This window comes from Salmo salar, chromosome ssa24 (assembly GCF_905237065.1).
Source record: "Salmo salar chromosome ssa24, Ssal_v3.1, whole genome shotgun sequence".
NCBI lineage: Eukaryota > Metazoa > Chordata > Actinopteri > Salmoniformes > Salmonidae > Salmo > Salmo salar.
In genome coordinates, this window is record NC_059465.1 from 17,126,653 (window position 1) to 17,144,696 (window position 18,044).

The 18,044-nt window shown below is 45.7% G+C and overlaps 1 protein-coding gene across 18 annotated transcripts in view; it reads right to left on the reverse strand.

The window, feature by feature from the left end:
* Positions 1-1,351: 1,351 nt before the first annotated feature.
* Positions 1,352-18,044, reverse strand: part of LOC106585259 (ankyrin-1) — a 178,871-nt gene continuing 162,178 nt past the window's right edge. For 12 of the 18 annotated variants that reach the window (XM_014171276.2, XM_014171275.2, XM_014171272.2 and 9 more), the window contains 5 exons: positions 17,564-17,936; positions 11,077-11,160; positions 10,386-10,529; positions 7,573-7,687; positions 1,352-5,374 (listed from right to left, as the gene is read on the reverse strand). In XM_014171276.2, the coding sequence (XP_014026751.1) occupies positions 7,616-7,687; positions 10,386-10,529; positions 11,077-11,160; positions 17,564-17,936 (673 nt within the window). In that variant the 3' untranslated portion in view covers positions 1,352-5,374; positions 7,573-7,615. Of the gene's footprint in view, positions 5,375-7,572; positions 7,688-10,385; positions 10,530-11,076; positions 11,161-12,964; positions 14,518-17,563; positions 17,937-18,044 lie in introns of those variants that run through there. The other 6 variants (XM_014171288.2, XM_014171273.2, XM_045706637.1 and 3 more) reach the window with 6 other exon arrangements.

An 18,044-nucleotide genomic window follows, 5' to 3' on the forward strand; every position in this document is an offset into this window, starting at 1 on the left:
TCCCATGTTACTTGGATGTAAAATGTCCAAATTGGAAAATAGTATGGTTAGCCTGTGTTTAGACAGGCAGCCCAATTCGGATCCCTTTTTCACTAATTGGTCTTTTGACCAATCACATCACATCTTTTCGACAGATCTTTTTCAGAGCTGATCTGATTGGTCAAGGACCAATTAGTGAAAAAAGGATCAGAATTGGGCTTCCTGTCTAAACGCAGCCTATGCGAGCTTGAGTGTAATAAAGATAATCTAACGTTTTACCTAATGATATATAAGGAGGGCATTTGCACAACATGTTTCACAACAGCACACAACAAAATTCCAGAGACATATTGAGCAACCAACTGATACCAATCACGACCACACCTAGAGACAGATGGCTGACTTAAGCCCTAGCCACACGAACTGACCACTGGTGTAAAGAACAACATTCCATGAATATCGAAAGCACCCAGACACGAATTACCAGAAATACACACACACACACACTTAGGTGTGTTGGACTCCGAGGACAAAGGACACTGCCAAGGGCCAATGGGAAGTGGACACCACCTGGAGAGTGGACCGTCCCTCCACTCATCGACCAGTCAGGAGAGCGGACCTACTAGACTCAACGTCAACACACTGTTATTTCATTGTATAAATTGGATGTATACTATGTTTCGGGGCTCTCTTCTGCTAGTTCCCTATGCGCTAAACGAAGGAGTCCGTGCACGCTCAGCCAAATATCTTTGTCTCATAATAAACTGCCTTACTATAAACTGAATCCACCTGGTACAGCGTCTTGACTTGGTCTCCTTCTCAAGTAATTGATCATCAACATGAGCCAAACTGATTTAGGTGGTATCAATCAATTAAGGAGCATAATGAATGTATAATGTACGTATGTCTGGTCTGTGTGGTCATAAACATGATAGGTTTTAATGGTGCAGAGGGAGGGATAGATGATCAAATGTCTCAAAACATCAACTTGAGTTTTATATGTGCTCTCTTTCTCTTGCTCGTTCCCTCCTTGTCTTTGAATGTATGTGTTCTTGAAAATGCTAGAAATATTATAGCTATACGATGATGAATGCAATGCTTGGGAAAATGGACCTATTCATTATTCCGAGCTATTACGGACATAATGCTGCAGGACTTTCATGATAATACAACTCATTTCTCAACGCCAGAGACAGTACGTTTCCTGCTATGAAAGAATACCCCCGCTGTGAAAACGTCAGAGTCATTGAAAAAAACAAGCTTATACTGCCATCTGGTGAAATGTATTGATATTCTTCATGTACAATTAACAGTGTAAAATAATACATGGATGGACTCGTCTCATACAAACTCATACACATAAAAACACAAGGACATTTTATTTCTTTATTATTACATAAATGATTTGAGCTGGTGTACAGGGTAAATTATCTATAGATGTCTTCGGATTTCATTTGATTAAAAGGCTTGTACATGTATATATTCGTCATATTTGACCTCTCAATAACAATATAAAAGCAAACAAAACAAGTTCAAATACGCACAAGGCCCCTATTTTTCCCAGGTTGCAGGCATTACCCATAACTCAACAGTCTCTTGGTAGCTATGAGGCTAAAAGTACATCCATAAAATAACTATAATCCCGCTGACAAGTAAGGGTGCATAGCATTCTAAGTAAATATATATTTTCGTATATTTTATATATATTCATTTATATTAAAAACCTTTTCTGTGCATGTGTGCAGGTGCATTCCTTAGTATTGAGTAATATGCTATTGCATGAATAATGTCTTCAATCCATTCTAAACGAGTATACGTGTTCTCTAGTTTTTGCAACAGTTAATATTTTTGCATGAACTTGGTTTATGTCGTCACCTCCATGGTCTAAAGTTTTATCGAGTCCTCCCTCTCCTTGACTCTTCCACTCAGCCTGTCACTGTGTAGAAGGAAGCCTTAGAACTGGCTCAATCTCTTTTTGGTTTTAGGGAGCGGGGATGGAATGGGGGTGGGCGGTGTTGAGGAAAAATACTTGTCAAAGCCTAGCCAGTGAAGCCACTATGCTGTCTCAGAGAGTTGTCTAACTAACGCCCAGTCTGCTTTCCCTGTCTACCACCTCCACAAGTCTCCAGCCCCAACCCCATTACATCCAGACTTAAAGACTGGAGGCCTACGCTGTGTACACACAAATGACCAGATACAGAAACCAAACTAAGAAGCATAATGAATGCATAATGTATGTATGTCTGGTTTTCCTTAAGCTCTTACTGAGCCAACCTTAAGCAGTCACATGGAGGTGCTTCCCCATTCCTCTCTCTGTTGCCCCCGTAGCTTTGACCCAGTCAGGGTGCGGTCATAAACATGATATGTTTTCATGGTGCAGAGGGAGGGATAGATGATCAAATGTCTCAAAACAAAAACTTGAGTTTTATATGTGCTCTCTTTCTCTTGCTCGTTCCCTCGTTGTGATTATGCATGGATGGGTTATATGGACGACATATCTATTCATATGTGTTCAGTGTTATACAGTTTCTTAAACAACAACAGATCCTGAGTTCAATAGATAGACTCAACAGTCGGGCGTCTAGCCTACCTAGTTAACTAATATGTACAGAGCAAGACCTTACATTCATTACCTGTGGCTACAGAGGCTGATAAACCATGGGTCTGGACTGGAGACTCATTTCAATGTCTGGGTATTATTATTGCAGAGTGTTTGTTCATATACTCTCTGGAGTGTTTGGGACACAAGTTTTCCTTCGATATGAGCAATGTAATGTATCAAGATCCGTTACGATACAATGCCAAGAGGATGTACAGCATTACAACTAATCTACATGATGTGGGATGGTATACTGTACTGAGGTAACACTACTGTAAACCATGTTTAAATCAGGTTAGGGACCGGAGAGCCTCGGTTTAATGGCCACCAATAGAGTCATATCACCTTCACACCCCTCATATCACCTTCACCGCCCTCAACCCTGCACTGTCATCTGTCAACACTAAATAACGTTGTACGGTGTCAGTCTCAATTGTACTTACAATCAGTGGACTCATTACACACACACACCCGCTCGCATACACACGCACACACACTATTAGAATTTCTCCTTAAAATTAAATATTAATGCCATTAAGGCTTAAAAGAACAATGAGTGGACATTTTTGGATGGCTTGCATAAACCTCAGGGAATGGCTATTCCTTACCAACCAACCTTCAAACACACACAATCAAAAACCAAACACTGTTGGGACTGGGAGAAAAACATTTGAAGAAAACAACTCTCCAATAATGCAAACCAGTAACTCAGTCCACTAACTTGTCTCCTTTGTCTACTTTGTGCAACCAAAATGGAATTGATTTATGTTCCATGCAGGTCAAGGGGATAGCAGGAGTCTTATTAGGGCTCTGGCATCTCTCCTAATCAGACAGTACATCTAAGGTAAAAGTAGTAAGAACGCCTATTCTCCCCCCCCCACACACACACATTAAGACCTACTCTTTCGACCAATGTTATTGCTTTCCTTTAAACAAACACCAGACAATACATTTCTGATGGGAAAAGGGGTAGGGGTGTACAGACATCAGGAGAGGGGCGAGAGGAAAGGAGACAGGTTTGTGGTGGGGTTGTGTGGGCTCACAGTTGTGGGTCAGTATTACAGTTTCTTATCACAGTGATTGGTGGCTGGTTGTCTTTGCCAACAAAACAAGCAACACTTACAATCCCAACACTTTCAAATCTCTGTAGATACCTACCTCTCTCTGACTGACTGTCACATGTAACCAGCTTAACCAGTGCTACATTACTACCTGTAGTGTTGAAGTTACTTCTTTACCCTTATCGAATGATGGGTAGATGCTGAGATGATCTGTAAACCCTCTTGGATATATCCTGTGATATCAGACTGACAATCTGTTGCTGTGTGACAGACACATCAGAGGGGAGATGCTACGTTAACTAGGGGGACTCTGACCCCTGCTGGTAAAGAACAGAACTGCTACATAATATCCACATTGAGAGGGACTGAACAGGAGTGCTGCATCTACACTGAAAGGCTGGGGGTGGAGGGAGGCAGGGCGGGGTGTGCAGTGCAGGGAGGATGGATGGGGTGTGAGGATGGGGTGTACAGATGAATGAGGTGGGTGGGCTGCATACATACAACAGATGGTGGTGACAGGACCCGCCAGACAAACTGGACTATAGCTGCACACATATAGCAGGGTAGGCGAAAGGTCTATCCAACGTTCTCATGATTGCCCCAGCCTTTACTCCAATTACATTCACCCTGGAAACACACAAACCACTCCAGGGAGGTTGGTTGTGGGGTTGGGGAGGAAAGTCAACACAGAACCTCCTCTTTCTAAAACACAAAGAACCGTGAAACGTCTCTGAAGCCAATCATGCCCTCTAGGTGAGATGACGACAGCAAAGGGAGGCAGCACATGAAAATCACAAAATAACAAATAACCCGACACACAAAAATGGACAGATAAAACAGGCAGAACGACACAAAGGTTTGTTTTGTTTGTTCTCATACCCACCAGATCTCAAGATATATAGAACATATACGCATAGAGTTAACAAAACAAGAACACCAGGGCAGAAGAATAGTTTAGGTGTCTGAAACAGCAGCCTCATTAGCATCACATAGGGTTATGGTGACATGAAACACAGGTAACACTCAGTCACGTAGCATTTCAGTGCAGAAAGAATGTACAACACCAATATCCTAAGTGTAGGCTACTGGAGTGGGACAGTGAAGGGCTGAAACCAGCCTGTGATGTATTTAATATATTTTTTGCTGGAAGAGTCTGTTCAGTGTGACAGGGAGGGAGAGTGACCTGTTGCCTAGAGATAATTCGGAGTAGTTTGACAGTCTCCCTTTTCAGAGGTTTCACAAACAAACACTGCCCTGTTTCTTTAGAAAAGGGACGTATGACATATTCGTCTTGCCCTACACCCCATCATGGGCTCTTATCCCATACAGGGGTGATCTCCCCCCCTCCCCCCTCCCCCCCAGTACTGTAGTTAAAGACAGGCCATGCGCCAGCAGTCATTCATGCTGATACATATAACAGGAAGCACGTTTTGGTTGCTATTTTTTTGTTGTCTGTGTTTGGTTTTTGTTTTATATGAAATCATGCTCCTAGCCTAGTAGTTGACGTTTTTGGATTGTTTCTTTTTTTTAAAAAGGTAAGAAAACTACGAGTAAATCCACTTCGTTCTCGTGATCATCGGCTTTGCCGTGGTGGTTGTTGTTATTATGAAGTTAGTGTTTTCTTCGTTCCAATCTCTCTTCTTTTCTCTCCATTATTCTCCTCCTCTTCATTCCTCCTGCCACCTGCTGCCGGTCATGTGTCTAAGTAGGATCGTTTTGGTGTAGGGCTCAAATCCTGGAGGGAAAGAGAACAGAGTTTATATGGAGCAAGGACAAGGTTCCCATCAGTGTGTAGAGAATCAGACCAAACAGTTCTGTTGGATCGGCATGCAGGGTGCAGAAATCAAGAACCCAGAGACAAATCAGTAAATGTGAGTAGGCACGGTCAGAGCTTGTCTTACAACTGTCCTTGGATAAAGAGACAATTTACCGCAACCTTCCTTTCAAGCATGGAAATAGGGGACTCTAGATACCAGAGTCTTATACACTGAGTATACCAAACATTAGGGACACCTGTTGAGCGTGAAAAACCCAGCAGCGTTGCAGTTCTTGACACAAACCGGTGCGCCTGGCACCTACTAACATACTCAGTTCAAAGGCACTTCAATATTTTGTCTTGCCCATTCACCCTCTGAATGGCACACATACACAATCCCTGTCTCAATCGTCTCAAGGCTTAAAAACCCCTCTTTAACCTTTTACTGCAGTGGGCTAAATCAGGGTCACACAGAGTGTGAAACAAAAGTATACACCTCACACACATATGTATGGTCTTGAAAAAAAGAAGACATCTACCATGTCAGTTATAGAGTTTAAATGTATTCAATTATAAGTTTGCATCCCGCTATTACACTTTATATACATCACATAACAAAACTGTAGAAACAGGTTTTGCTGTGTACATTTAAAAAAATATCTATTAATGATAAAGAATATGAATAACATTCTCCCCATGAGACCACTAGGTCCTATGACTGCAGGAAAGGGATAACCTGTCTCCTCCCTTTCATCTACACGGATTGAAGTGGATTTAACAAGTAACATCAATAAGAGATCATACCTTTCACCTGGTCAGTCTATGCCATGGAAAGAGCGGGTGTCCTTAATGTTTCGTATACTCAGAGTATACAGTATCTACTGCTCTGGGGCGCTCTATTTCTCCTACTTTAAGAAAGTGCTGTGCATTGTCAGTCAAGTATGTTATTTTAACAAGTCATTGGTCTGTTTATAATGTAAATGTTTAGTCAAGATCTGTCTTACTAATCAAAGTGAACCTGAGTGTAGTAGTTGGTGCCGTCTCTGGTCTGAAATGTCAGCAATCTGAATTTAAGGCTACTGCATTCCTCAGAGTGCAAATGCATGGGACCTGTTTCTCGTCTGGGTGTGTCTTATACGTCAGAGTAAGGGACATGCACGCACGCACGAGCGCACACACACACACACGCACACGCACACGCACACACACACACACACGCACACGCACACGCACACACAGCTGCTCCAGATAGTTTTAACTTGAAAGAACAACTGGCCTGTCAACTTTGACCTATGAAAACATGCTGGATCCCCAGCACCCTTTGATAGTGTAGAGCCACATGCAATGCCATCTGTAATAGGTACAACAGTCAGCACTAACATAAAGATACTGCATGTAGCTAGACCTCCTGTAAACCCAGTCAGACATGTACAGCATTAGTACTACGCCACCACATAAGGACAGCCATTGAACCGCCCCTTCACACCCTGCTGAATACCCACTGTAACACAATCACTGTAACACAATCTATACACACTGACCACAGAATCTGCTGTAGTTTACACTCTCCTAAGACAGTATGACAACAGTTGTGTTATACATCCAACTGTATTTGACACACTGATACTCATCTACAGCAAAACACTACACACTAATATACTATCTTATAAAGCCATATGTAAAGAGGCATCTGGGTAAGAAGATCGGGAGGTCCGGTCAACCTTTCCTATTTCATTATTTTCTGATAGAACATCTAGAAGTAGATAGGGGGAGATAGGCGATGAAGAGGACAAAGAGAGGAATATTTAAGGTAATAGACAGGAATGTTCGAGTTGCGACTCATACCTCTGTTGCCGGGGGATATGTGTAGTACAGAGTTGAGAGTGTTACCGCTTAACTAGACTTAGTTTTAATATTAAACGTGAATCTACTAAATCAATGCCACCCCACAGTCATACTGTAACATATTAATGCACAGTAGTTGCATCAAATGCCAATGATATAGTTCAAGCCACATCAAATGTCACTCTGCACTGCAGTGCTACAATTAGCTAAATGTCATTAGTACTGAATTACTGTAACAACATCAGGCCTATTTAATCCAGACAGAGGGGCAGGATTAAATGGAGGAGCCCTAACCCAGTTGAGAGGTCTCAGTGGGTCAGTCAGTCCCGTACCTGCAGGGACATGTCGCTCTGCCACTCTGTCTGCATGCTTCCCTCACTGCTTTACTCTCCGCAGACTGGCACATTTCACTATCTGAGCACCCTTCTTCACATCCACAATATCAGGCTACATCAGGGAGGGGGGGGGGGGGGGGTGCAAGGGGAGAGCCAGGGGCGGAGGTAAAGGAGAGGAGGTACAGAGACAGGTGAAGGAGAGGATGAGAGTAGGAGGGAGAGGAGAGACAGGTGGAGGAGAGGATGAGAGTAGGAGGGAGAGGAGGGACAGAGACAGGTAGAAAAGAGGATGAGAGTAAGAGGGAGAGGAGGGACAGAGACAGGTGGAGGAGAGGATGAGAGTAGGAGGGAGAGGAGGGACAGAGACAGGTGGAGGAGAGGATGAGAGTAGGAGGGAGAGGAGGGACAGAGACAGGTGGAGGAGAGGATGAGAGTAGGAGGGAGAGGAGGGACAGAGAGAGAGTAAGAGGGAGAGGAGGGACAGAGACAGGTGGAGGAGAGGATGAGAGTAAGAGGGAGAGGTGGAAGTAGAAGTGAGGGAGAATTAGTAGGAGAACAAAAAGATGTGGAGGACAGAGAGGGAATCAGGAGAGAGGGAGAGGGAATCAAGGAGAGAAGGAGAGGAAATCAGGAGAGGGAGAGGAAATCAGGAGAGAGGGAGAGAGTAGGGAGAGGAAATCAGGAGAGAAGGAGAGGAAATCAGGAGAGAGGGAGAGGAAATCAGGAGAGAGGGAGAGAGTAGGGAGAGGAAATCAGGAGAGAGGGAGAGGAAATCAGGAGAGAGGGAGAGGAAATCAGGAGAGAGGGAGAGGAAATCAGGAGAGAGGGAGAGAGTAGGGAGAGGAAATCAGGAGAGAGGGAGAGGAAATCAGGAGAGAGGGAGAGAGTAGGGAGAGGGGATCAGGAGAGAGGGAGAGGAAATCAGGAGAGAGGGAGAGGAAATCAGGAGAGAGGGAGAGAGTAGGGAGAGGGGATCAGGAGAGAGGGAGAGGAAATTAGGAGAGAGGGAGAGGAAATCAGGAGAGAGGGAGAGGAAATCAGGAGAGAGGGAGAGGAAATCAGGAGAGAGGGAGAGGAAATCAGGAGAGAGGGAGAGAGTAGGGAGAGGGAATCAGGAGAGAGGGAGAGGAAATCAGGAGAGAGGGAGAGAGTAGGGAGAGGGAATCAGGAGAGAGGGAGAGGAAATCAGGAGAGAGGGAGAGGAAATCAGGAGAGAGGGAGAGAGTAGGGAGAGGAAATCAGGAGAGAGGGAGAGGAAATCAGGAGAGAGGGAGAGGAAATCAGGAGAGAGGGAGAGAGTAGGGAGAGGAAATCAGGAGAGAGGGAGAGGAAATCAGGAGAGAGGGAGAGAGTAGGGAGAGGGGATCAGGAGAGAGGGAGAGGAAATCAGGAGAGAGGGAGAGGAAATCAGGAGAGAGGGAGAGGAAATCAGGAGAGAGGGAGAGAGTAGGGAGAGGGGATCAGGAGAGAGGGAGAGGAAATTAGGAGAGAGGGAGAGGAAATCAGGAGAGAGGGAGAGAGTAGGGAGAGGGGATCAGGATAGAGGGAGAGAGTATGGAGAGGGGATCAGGATAGAGGGAGAGGAAATCAGGAGAGAGGGAGAGAGTAGGGAGAGGGGATCAGGATAGAGGGAGAGATGGAGGAGGGAGAGGGAGCAGTGGCACAGTGTGTGAGGTGAAAGATACGAACGAGGTGAAGAGGTGTACGAAGAGACAAGGGTGGAGAGGAGAAGAGGTTAAAAGTGACAATTGAGGTAATGAGCGAAGCGAGAGAGTTGACGGGAAGACAAGAAAAGGAGAGGAAAGGAGACAATTCAAGAGAGGAGAGATAATGGAAAGACAGCCAAGCCAAGAGAGATGTGGTGGGGGTTGGAAAAACAGACAGGAAAATAGAAAAGAGAGAAGCATCAGAAACATTGACATGGAATAGAGTACTGCAGGTTGGAGGGAGCACACAGTCACAGTATATGGACTATAGAGACTTTGAATGGAGGTGGGCAGAGAAGACAGATAGACAGTCAGTCAACGTGGGTTACTGAAGGGGAGAGAGTGGACCTCATTACATTAGCACATCAAAAGCAACCAACCAACACCCAGACATTCATATCAACTGGAGAGAAAGAGCCATCCATCTATGTACTGACTGGAGACAGAGCAGATATCAGAACTGACTGCTGTTAGGAAACCTGGAAGCATTAGTTTGTTGTTTCAGCCAACGCAGAGAGACAGTGCAAGCTATCAGAGCAGGATGCAGTTGTGGACTTTTTGGATGGTCCTACATGCAGGTCAGGATGGAGAGGGTGGACATGATGGGGGAAATGAAGCACAGATGAGTAAGGCTTGCAAGTTGGATACAAAGTACAGCATGAGGACACTCACACAATCAATCTTTTTTTCAGTTTCTTTGTAGCTAGGAGGTTGGGGAATGACAGCACAGGTTGATCTAAATTACGAACAGACACACATCCCATTCACACACCACAGTCCATGCAGGTTTAGCCCACTGTGGTCTACTTTGGACTAACAGAGGACTCTATACTGCTTATCCCAGCACAGTAAAGAGTTCGTAGTTCCCAGCTACACCCTTGTCATCTTCTCTAGTGGTTGATTGCTACATTGAGTCCCTATATAAATTCAGGGAAGTTTACAGATTGACCCTGATGGGCCCTGTATGGTCCAGTTAGTCTCAGTCCACTTTAACTGTGAATCAATGCTCTGTTTATGACAGATGAATGAGTTTGTTTAGAGTCTCAGCATCTTGTACAGTAGCCAGGGTGAGTGTGGCCTGGCTGATGCAGGTCAGTGGCCCACCTTGCTGCTCAGGACGGCGTAGTTTATGAACTGCTCCGCCTCAGCCTCCAGCTCATCCTGCAGAGAGCCATCCACGCTCACTGACCGCTCCTGACCCCCCTCGTCACCTGAGCCCTTCCCCCTGCGCACCACCTTCCGTACAATCTGCACCGCGCACACGCACGCACGCACGCACGCACGCACACACACACACACACACACACACACACACACACACACACACACACCCAGGGGAGGGAGGGAGAGGAGGATGAGAGGATGAGAGAAGCTGGTGGGAAAGAGAGCTTAAGAAGGAGAGATTGGTACTATATTGGGTTCTCTGTGTACCTCCCTGTGTACCATTAAGGAACTTAATGTTCATTATAAAACTGTCCTGGTTGTATGTATCCTTATCAACCCCATCCTTACTAAATCTACCACCCACAACCTTTCATACAGCAACTAAACATGACTGTGACACCTGTGAGAGCAAGACAGGGATCATTTTCCCATGTCGTGATTACAGTCATGACATTGGAATAAATCAAGGCATGATGATGAATGTGATGGTTCTTGATTATCAATTTAATAATCATTTCTATGAGGATGAGTGTAGTGAGTTGAACATGAATATTAACAGGGGAGAACTGGTAGATAGGCCACAGTGCAGGGCTATAGAGTAGAGAGAGGCATGCTGGGATAGATATCTGACCTTCTTGGTGACGATGTTTCCGTGCTCGTCTGTGAACTGCTCCTCGCTCACTTGTTCCCCTGGGAGATCCTTGGCCTCATCACCCTACGGGACAGACAACATGTACTGAACATCACTAAACAATACTGTCATACTGAAATACACATGGTATACTGTACCGCCACACACATCTGCTCATAGATTGATGGTAGATGCATCAACAGCACACACTTATACAGTAAGGAGTCCAAACCCACATACTCTACATTAACATTACAAAAGGGACCAGTCAATACTACCAGAAAGATTGGATCCAAATACTTGATTGGCCAACAACTTTTCCACAGACATTAATGTCACACCTATGAGTTTGTAAGTATGAATTGGGGAACGACTCCGGGGGAAAACCAGGAGTCAGCATACAGAACGAAAAGGGTGCTGGAATCTAGAGCACTTTAAAATAGCCCCCCAGAGTGAGTCTCATCATTTAGCCACTGTCACCAACCCCAAACCAGAGAGAGAGAGAGAGAGAGAGAGAGAGAGAGAGAGAGAGAGAGAGAGAGAGAGAATAGTAACTGGTCAGGGGATCACTAATGGGACTGCTGTGGTGTTAGCACTAATACAATTAGAGTTGATGAGGTTCATGATAATACAACTATTACTCATAATAACATTGGAGGCGCCAGTACAGCTATTTATAAGATCTAAAGGTCCCGCAGTTGAAACTATTGAACACAGCGCCATGGCTGTAGGAAAAGCCTGCCCTATCCCACACAATCCATAGAGGAAGGAGTTTTTAGAGTTATTAAAGTTGTTGAGACCAGGAGAGGGCTGGAGGGAGGGGGGAGAATAGGACCATGGGATGGTAGAGAGATTAGAGACTGAGTTCATAGGTTTAAACACCATACAGGTTGAGCCATTCACAGCTCAACAGCACGTACAAGGTCTGTACAGTCTAAATGGGTCTCAACTGTAGGTCTATGGTCACAGCACGTATAAGGCCTGTACAGTATATATATCTACAGTCTAAATGGGTCTCAACTGTAGGTCTATGGTTTGACCATTCTTAGTTATGTCCTTACCTCCCTCTGTTACAATTCTATCTCACCTGGCGGAATACGGTATGAACAATATGATCCAGAAAGTTGCTTGAAAATACTTTAAAACTAATGTTGTTGTTGCAAGGTAGTTCTATCATGCATCCTGTATATTCATCATCTATGCACAAGTCAGCATACTGTATGTGTGAGTTACTGTTAGAATCATTTGTATGTGTTAGGATAATGACTTAACTGTTCCACTCTGAAATTATAGGATAGGGTGATATGTTTGAGAATCATGGGAAGATAAAACCAGGATATGGGGAGATCGGTTAGGATTGTAAAACTTTGAGGTTATATCCTTTAGTAGGGATGTAAACAGAGTGAAGTTGTAGAGTAGGTAAGAGAAAATCATTGAAGGGTTTCAAACCAAGAGGGTCCCAAAGGGGGAGGGGAGGTGAAAGCCTTAAAGAATGTGACACATTTTATGGTTCTTTGTGGTTAGTGGAAAAGTACTGGTTGTTTGAGAAGTGAGTGGTCTAAAGATAGGAATGTATGTGTGTATTATAAAAGGACTGAGTCCTAATTTTTGACTTTAGAATGTTCTCTGAATAAACTGTACAGACCTTTTGCAGAAAGCTGAGTCCTTGCCTAATTATTCTTAACCCAGCGTCTTACAAACCTTGGGGATTAGTCAAAGCTTATTGAATTATCATTTGGATTCAAAATTCCCATAACAGTTACGCACAAGCACACTGCAACCATCTGCTTTCCACCACACTGTTTGTTACACTCTCCTTCATTATTTTGTTCCATTGCCAGTCAATTCTCTCTCTCATCCTCTCCCCCCTCCCCTCTCTGTTGGGTACCTTGAGAATGACCCTGCGGCGGACCACGCGGGTGGTGACGTTCTCCTCTTCGTCGGCCATGCCCTCGGCCTCGCCCAGCTCACGGTCCAGCGCAGCATGCACATAGGTGAGCACAGAGCGCAGGGAGCCGCTGGCTATATGCATCACATTCTGACCGCTGATCACCAGGAAGGCCAGCAGCACAAAGCTGAAGAGCAGCTCGGTCACCAGGGCCCACATCACTCACAGCCCCTCCAAGCTTCTACCTCTGCAAACTCTCAAAGCAACCCAGCAACCCAGTGGAGCGCACGACACACCCACTCTCACACACCCAACTACACGCCCACCCACACACACTAACACAGACACTAACACACACACACGTCTGTGCAGGCTCTCGCCGACTATACACGACACTTCTCTCCGTTTTTCTGGGGCAACAGCTGCACCCTCAGGCCTTCTCTCCTCTCAACAGGGCTGGCGTCTTGTCCTTCTTTCTCTCCCTCCGTTTGTGTCCCTTCTTCAGCAAGCTCTACTCCACTCGACCCTGTTCCTTCTTTCTCTGGCTCCGTCTCCCTCTCCCTCTCTCTCTCCGTCTCCCTCTCCCTCTCTCTCTCCGTCTGTCAGTTGGTCAGTAGGAATGGCTGACCCATGCCATCAAATCTAGGCGGCTGCAACCTTGGGAGGCTTCTATTTCCTCTCCCTCTCTCTCTTTCGTTCCTTCGCTCTCTCTCTCTCCCCTCCGTGCTTCCAAAAACAACCCTCTCACCCTTCACCCCTCGCTCCCTCTCTATCTCCCAGCCATGTGATCTGTAGTCTTTAAATACTTCTGGCTGCTCCAGAGAGGAGCTCTGCTCTGTCAGGCTGAGAGGCTGAGAGTGAGAATAACAGACTTGCACCCTGACCAACAGGCTTCCCTCAGGTAATCACACTATACTCTGGTACACACAACCATACATTATACTTCCACACTTATATTATTATTCCAATGGCATGTAGGTATATGTTCCACCACCACACATCATTATTCTGTAATGGTTTGGGATCTATTTTACTTGAACAATACAGTAAGATGCAGATAGTCTGCAGCAAGACCATTTCCTGCCACTTATTCTCTATGGGCAACATTGTAGTTTGTTCTTACTGTTCCAACACACTGGCAGTCCCAATATAACCTGGCAGTCCCAATATAACTTCCTACCAGGGATAGCCCACAGAGACTGAAACAGCCCCTTTTGCCCTCTCACTGCGTCGCAAAGTTGAGCTGTCCTTTAGGGTGGTCTGGTGCAGTGCCAGAATGCTAGATGCCACGTGTGATGGGCTGGGATTGGGGATCTGGTGACAGGGGCTGCTATATTTGGCTTGACAGGCTGTTTGTGCCCTTCTTGGGCCTTCTGTTTGTATGTGCATGTGTGTGAGAGGAGAGGATAGTGGGATTATGATACATATAATCTAATTCAGTTATAGCCTTCTGTCACTGGGTTTGGACTGTAGTCATACAAGTCCTACTGTACAGCATTTACATTTTAGTCATTTAGGAGACACTCTAATCCAAAGCGACTTACAAAAGCAATTAGTGTTAAGTGCCTTACTCAAATCAAATCAAACTTTATTTGCCAGATGTGCCGATTACAACAAGTGTAGACTTTACTGTGAAATGCTTACTTACAAGCCCTTAACCAACAGCGCAGCTCAAGAAGAAGAAAATATCTTACCAAGTAGGCTAAAATAAAAAGTAATAATAAAAAGTAACACAATAAGAATAACAATAACGAGGCTATAAACAGGGGGCACCGGTACCGAGTCAGTGTGCAGGGGTACGGGGGGGGGGAATTGTCCGGTGGCAATTTTTATGAAGTGTTCAGCAGTCTAATTGCTCGGGGGTAGAAGCTGTTGAGGAGCCAGGCTGTGATGCAACCGGTCAGGATGCTCTCGATGGTGCAGTTGTAGAACCTTTTGAGGATCTGGGGGCCCATGCAAAATCTTTTCAGTCTCCTGAGGGGGAAAAGGTTTTGTCGTGCCCTCTTCACAACTGTCTTGGTATGTTTGGACCATGATAGTTCGTTGGTGATGTGGACACCAAGGAACTTGAAACTCTCGACCCGCTTCACTACAGCCCCGTCGATGTTAATGGGGGCCTGTTCGGCCCGCCTTTTTCTGTAGTCCATGATCAGCTCCTTTGTCTTGCTCACATTGAGCAAGTGGTTGTCCTGGCACCACACTGCCAGTTCTCTGACCTCCTCTCTATAGGCAATTTCATCGTTGTCGGTGATTAGGCCTACCACTGTTGTGTCGTCAGCAAACTTAATGATGGTGTTGGAGTCGTGTTTGGCCATGCAGTGTTTGGCCATGGGTGAACAGGGAATACAGGAGGGGACTAAGTACACACCCCTGAAGGGCCTCATTGTTAAGGATCAGCGTGGCAGACGTGATGTTGCCTACTCTTACGACCTGGGGGTGGCCCATCAGGAAGTCTAGGATCCAGTTGCAGAGGGAGGTGTTTCGTGGGCACTATGGTGTTGAACGCTGAGCTGTAGTCTATGAACAGCATTCTCACATACAGTAGGTGTTCCTTTTGTCCAGGTGAGAAAGGGCGGTGTGGAGTGCGATTGAGATTACGTCATCTGTGGATCTGTTGGGGCGGTATGCAAATTGGAGTGGGTCTAGGGTGTCCGTGAGGATGCTGTTGATGTGAGCTATGACCAGCCTTTCAAAGCACTTCATGGCTACCGACGTGAGTGCCACGGAGTGGTAATCATTTAGGCAGGTTACCTTTGCTTCCTTGGGCACAGGGACTATGGTGGTCTGCTTGAAACATGTAGGTATTCCAGACTCGGTCAGGGAGAGGTTGAAAATGTCAGTGAAGACACTTGACAGTTGGTCAGCGCATGCTTTGAGTACACGTCCTGGTAATCTGTCTGGCCCAGTGGCTTTGTGAATGTTGACCTGTTTTGTTCACATCGGCTACCGAGAGAGTTATCACACAGTCATTCAGAACAGCTGGTGCTCCCATGCATGCTTCAGTGTTGCTTGCCTCGAAGCGAGCATAAAAGGCATTTAGCTCATCTGGTAAGCTTGCGTCACTGGGCAGCTTGTGTCTGAGGTTTCCCTTTGTAGTCCGTAATAGTTTTCAAGCCCTGCCACATCTGACGAGCGTCAGAGCCGGTGTAGTAGGATTCAATCTTAATCCTGTATTGATGCTTTGCTTGTTTGATGGTTCATCTGAGGGCATAGCGGGATTTCTTAGAAGTGTCCGGATTAGTCTCCCGCTCCTTGAAAGAGGCAGCTCTAGCTTTTAGCTCGATGTGGATGTTGCCTGTAATCCATGGCTTCTGGTTGGGATATGTACGTACAGTCACTGTGGGGACGACATCATTAATGCACTTATTGATGAAGCCGATGACTGACTGAGGTGTTGTATTCCTCAATGCCATTGGATGAATCCCGGAACATATTCCAGTCTGTGCTAGCAAAACAGTCCTGTAGTGTAGCAACCGCATCATCTGACCACTTCCATATTGAGGGAGTCACTGCTACTTCCTGCTTTAGTTTTTTCTTGTAAGCAGGAATCAGGAGGATAGAATTGTGGTCAGATTTGGCAAATGGAGGGCGGGTGAGAGCTTTGTATGCATCTCTGTGTGTGGAGTAAAGGTGGTCTTGGATTTTTTTCCTCGCATGTGACATGCTGGTAAAAATGTGGTAAAACTGATTTAAGTTTGCCTGCATTAAAGTCCCCGGCCACTAGGAGCACCGCTTCTGGGTGAGCATTTTCTTATTTTCTTATGGCCTTATAGAGTTGGTTGAGAGCGGTCTTAGTGCCAGCTTCACTTTGTGGTGGTAAATAGACGGCTACGAATAATACAGATGAGAACTGTATCTTGGTAGATAGTGTGGTCGACAGCTTATCATAAGGTACTCTACCTCAGGCGAGCAATACCTTGAGACTTCTTTAATATTAGACATCACGCACCAGCTGTTACTGGCAAAAAGACACACACACGCACCCCTCGTCTTACCAGAGGTAGCGTGTCTGTTCTGCCGGTGCATGGAAAATCTCGCCAGCTCTATATTGTCTGTTTCTTCGTTCAGCCATGTCTCGGTAAAACATAAGATGTTACAGTTTTTAATGTCCCATTGGTAGGATAATCTTAATAGTAGGTCATCAATTTTATTTTCTAATGATTGCACGTTAGCAAGGAGAATGGAGGGCATTGGGAGTTTACTCGCTCGCCTCCGGCTTCTCAGATGGATTCCCGATCTGCGTCCCCTTTTCCGGGATCTTTTCTTCACGTAAAAGGCATGGATCTGGGCCTGTTCCAGTGAAAGCAGGATATCCTTCTCGTCGGGCTCGTTAAAGGAAAAAGTTTCTTCCAGTCCGAGGTGAGTAATCGCTTTTCTGATGACCAGAAGTTATTTTCGGTCATAAGAGACGGTAGCAGCAACATTATGTACAAAATAAGTAAAAAAATAAGTTACACAAACCACCCAAAAAAATAACTAAATTGCACAATTGGTTGGGAGAATGTAAAACATCAGCCATGTTCTTTGGCGCCATCTTAGGAAGGGCACATCTACCTGGGCTACCTGCTACCCCAATAATAAGATGGGTTTCCCACTCACCTGCTGCCTCAGGCGTACGTCATCCCAGGTCTGCAGCTCTGGCACCCTGTGAGGGAACCCCAGGCCCTTCTCAAATGGCTGGGTGCCCCTGAAGTGCCCACGCAGCAGCTCAGAGTGCCCCATGTCCCGCACCGGCTGAAGCAAGGCCTCCTGGGACACGCGGGACTGGCTGGGGTCCACATCCATGGCAGCGCGCACTGATGACATCATTGAGTCCATGGCCTGCCTGGGTTTTGTTGTCTGTGAACCCAACCAGGCCTGAGTGTGGTCAGTGACAGGTTGCCAACCTGGACCCGACTGCTCCTGCAGATAGGACAGTAAAGAGCCACCACCTCCGCCACTGCCTCTACTACCACTGCTGCCACCACTGGACCTAAGGAGGCAGAGGATGAGTGAGAATAGAAGAAAGGAGGAGAGAGATGAAGAGAGGTGGAGAGAGAGGACAAGTGAGAGGAGAAGAGACAAAGGAGTGAAAGGAGCA